General features: G+C 23.0%; 1 protein-coding gene across 3 annotated transcripts in view; it reads left to right on the plus strand.

Moving 5' to 3' along the window:
* Positions 1 to 3,958, plus strand: part of LOC107452244 (prolyl endopeptidase FAP) — a 128,181-nt gene that overhangs the window by 53,468 nt on the left and 70,755 nt on the right. The window contains exon 1 of one of the 3 annotated variants that reach the window (XM_071181375.1): positions 2,161 to 2,302. The exons of the other annotated variants lie outside the window; for them this stretch is intronic. Within the exon in view, the coding sequence (XP_071037476.1) occupies positions 2,222 to 2,302 (81 nt within the window). The 5' untranslated portion in view covers positions 2,161 to 2,221. Of the gene's footprint in view, positions 1 to 2,160; positions 2,303 to 3,958 lie in introns of those variants that run through there. 3 annotated transcript variants of the gene reach the window in all.

Below are 3,958 nucleotides of genomic sequence, written 5' to 3' on the forward strand. Positions count from 1 at the left end.
TATATATATATATATATATATATTACAAGATTTTTTTTTCTGTCCATTGATGCAAAAAAATAGCTTTATTAACATCATTTTCTTAATTGTAATTTTACCAAAAGTTTGCTTCTCTGGTGGATTATTTGAAGAAAAGTGAGTTATGTTTAGAGGTGGTTAACTCTAGTTTTATATTTTCTGTTTTTCAATTTTAACTAAAGAAATTATAAAATCTTTCTTTAATCATTAATAGAAATATTCAAACTGAAAATTTTTTTTAAGCTTTTAAAATTTCAAAATTTTTTGAAAATGCGAAAACAGGAAAAATATAACTTAGTCGATAAAAATGTTTAACTTTATTTTACTCTTTGATCAATTATTTTTGAAACTGATCAAAAATCATAGTCTCAAGTACTCAAAGCAAAAATTAGTTATTATTAAGTAAGTCATTTATGTCATTGTTTCTCATAAGTAAAATAAAATGATAATTCAAAGTGTAATATAAAGGACTCGAGTATAAGTTTCTTGCATAATAATGTTGTGATTTAATTTATTTATAGTGCATAGATGTAATACGTTTTACTATAAATTTTTATTTTTATCTTTAAAAAAATAAGAAACGATTCGTAGAGAAACTAAACATCTATAAGTTATTTAATCATCAAAATTTTACATAAAATATTAAATTTCAATTAAATTACGATCAAATTTATCAAGCAAAATTTTTCAATTGTGTGATTTTAGTTGTGTTTTTCTGGAAAACGAAATTTGGCAAGATTTATGTTGAGTCAAATATTAAGTTTCAGTGTTTATTTAATGCTTAATAAACTATTTCCTGACATTATTTATGACAAAATTGTGAAGGATAAAGCAGAAAAATATTTTTTGAAGTTGTCGCCCAACGCTGGAGTACCTTGATACTAATAGATACTAACCAATTTTCTTTTCATTTTGTTCAAAATTCCATTTTAGTCCTTCTGATATTCTACTCCGCAAACCTTTTGCGCTTACCTTATTTTTGAATTTAACTGCTTTTGCATTCATGATTTCTTAAAAATAAAAATAATGAAAAAGAATAAAAAAATAAAAACTTTGGGAGTGTATATGTTTTAAAATTAGCATTCGATTAGCTTTAGCTAAAATTAGCTTTTGTTTTAAAATTAACTTTTTTAATGTTGTAGAATAATTCGTATTACTGAAAAAATTCTTCATGTTTTATTTGACTCAAGAACGGAAATTGAACATTTTAAAACGATTTTGATAGGCTATACTTCTAAACGATTTTTTTAAATTATTTTTTTCGTAACGTTATTAAAATGAATCATTTTCTTTCTCATTTGGAAGCATTAATTTTGAATAAAGTGAAATATGTAAAGTCACTTTTTGAACTATCATTTATTCAACATGCAAAGATAGATTGTAAAATTTGAAAACTTATTTTTAAATCAGGCAAACTTCTTACTGCAATTTTTATAAGATATGTCTAATTTAACGCAATTAAAGCACCACAAAAAATATCTGCACACACAATAATATAATTATTTCAAAATGATTTAAACTAATGCAAACGATTGCTAAGTTAAAACGATCGATACAAAATATCGAAGAATTTTCTCAATTACTCAAAATATATCTATATTATTTACTTAAAGTTCTCCTTTTAAGCCCCTTTAAACTATTTGTTGTCGTTGTTTTTTTTTTTTTTTTTTTTTTTTTTTTTTTTTTTTTNTTTTTTTTTTTTTTTTTTTTTGAAAAAATGCTGTATGAAATTCGAAAGCTAGGCATTGATATTTTCAAATTGTTTAACTTAGCGTGTGATAAGGAAAAGAAAATTTTCTTAACTATTTTTGACTAAATTGTCATTTTTTTATTTTTACAAATTATGTTTTCTTGTTTATTTAAATAATTTAAAAGAAAATATTTCAACAATTAATCATTCTACGCACTTTTTATTATATATTTTTTATTACTGAAGCTTTATTTACGAAGCAATGAGGTCAACGATGATTTATTACCCAGTTCTTTTTCCGTCTGTTTTCGTTATTTTTATTTACATTATGAAACCTAAAATACCTCTTAATATTAGTACTAATAACCTTTAGCAGATGGCGCCACATAATATTAATTCAAACTTTGGAAAAGTAAAAGAAAACAATTATCATGACTTTCTCTTCTTTTCTTAAATTACTTTTTTGGTGCACAAGAAAAGAGAAATCGTTTCAAAGATATTCTCTTTAAATAAATGCCTGTAAATCCAGAAAAAGAAGGTTATACCAGAGTAGCATTAGAAGAAATCGAAGATGAAATCGAAACAAGTTTTCAGGTAAAAGCATTATTTTGTGTTGTATCTTGAATTGTAACGGGAAATGTATATTCTATCAATTCAATTATAGTGCTATACATATACTCTATGTTTTAGAAACAATGCTTTCTCTAATTTTGAAATAATGTTTTTTCCTTCTCTTTTCTTATTATTTTGCTTATTGTTCCGAAAGATTGTAATGTAATATTCGTGTGCATGTTCCTTTTGTTATATCTCTAAGATTAAAAACTTCTCTCAAACTCTTTCATTTATTTAACTGGATACTTTATTAATATTAGTAATTGTTTATGAAAACTACATAATCATAAATCTTATTCAATTAAGTGAACATTAATTTATATACAAATAATATTAATAAATTATCTTCTCTTCAATTGAAATTTCAATATAAATATTATAATTTATTTTAAAGAAATTTATCAATATATAACTCGTATTTTGGAAAATTTGTAACATTCAATAAATAAGAAAGGCGTAGATGTATTTAATTTTTCATATGTTTAGTTTGAATATGACTTATACCAATTTGTATGTCCATGCAATTAGTTTTTTTAAAGAAAATTATTTGATAGCATAATACATGAAATGTTTTTGAATACATCACAAAATATTTCTTCCTTCATAAAGTCGATCAATTAAACAGTGAATAGAAGGCTGGATTGTTTCATACTTATTTTAAAATTAGTTATTAAATTATGAATATTTAGCATTCATAAAGAATTCAGAATTAAAATTAAAATAAGAATCAATTTTTCATGTATTTTTACTTACCTTTATGTTATTAATATTCAGACATTTGAATTCAACTAGTATTTTAAATCAGATTAAGCTTTATACCAAGAATTTGTTCAAGTTATCAATTAAGTAATTAATTGGTTTTTAATATGCAGTTCTTTATTTAATTTTATGTTTAATTTTAATATGACTTATACCAATTTATGATATCCATGCAATTAGATTATTATTAGTTAATTGTGTACAAGTTAAATGCTCAAGAATCAAAATTTTTGATTTATTTATATATTGTTTTTAAAAAAAACAATTTCGGAGTCAAAAAGCGTTTTTCTGTTCTCAAAAATGTAAGATGATCAATACAAAAAAAAATCGTTCTTGATAACAAGGATCATTCCATAGCATATTTCATAATATGCTATTACCCTGATTTTTTAAATTTATTTTAAGAAATCAGGGTTTAATTGTTTTATACCAAACTGTTAACGAAACTAAAATTTTAACTTGCTAGCAGAGATATCACAAATATTTAATTTACGATAATAATATGGTACTCTTAGGTTTCCCGAGGCAAGCGAAAAGGCGCCAAAAAATGTAGGCCTCCTTCAACTTTTTTTTACTATTTTTTTTATTTATCTTTTTTAAACATTGAACAAAATGGACTTTCACAAAAAGATAAATAAAATATAAATAATTTAAAAAAAGTAGTTTTATTTCCTTGCCCCCAGGTGACCGAAACGTATCAATAATATTTTTTAATTAGTTTTTAAAATTTTAAATTTTTCTCTTTGAATTAAATAGCGCCCAAGGCATGCATATATATATATATATATATATAAAGGCAAAATTAATGGTATAATGGTACTAATTCACTTAGGGGAAAGGTAAAAAATCGCCATACTATTATTGACGACAATGATGCTT

This window comes from Parasteatoda tepidariorum, chromosome 5, assembly GCF_043381705.1.
Source record: "Parasteatoda tepidariorum isolate YZ-2023 chromosome 5, CAS_Ptep_4.0, whole genome shotgun sequence".
In the NCBI taxonomy this organism is placed as follows: domain Eukaryota; kingdom Metazoa; phylum Arthropoda; class Arachnida; order Araneae; family Theridiidae; genus Parasteatoda; species Parasteatoda tepidariorum.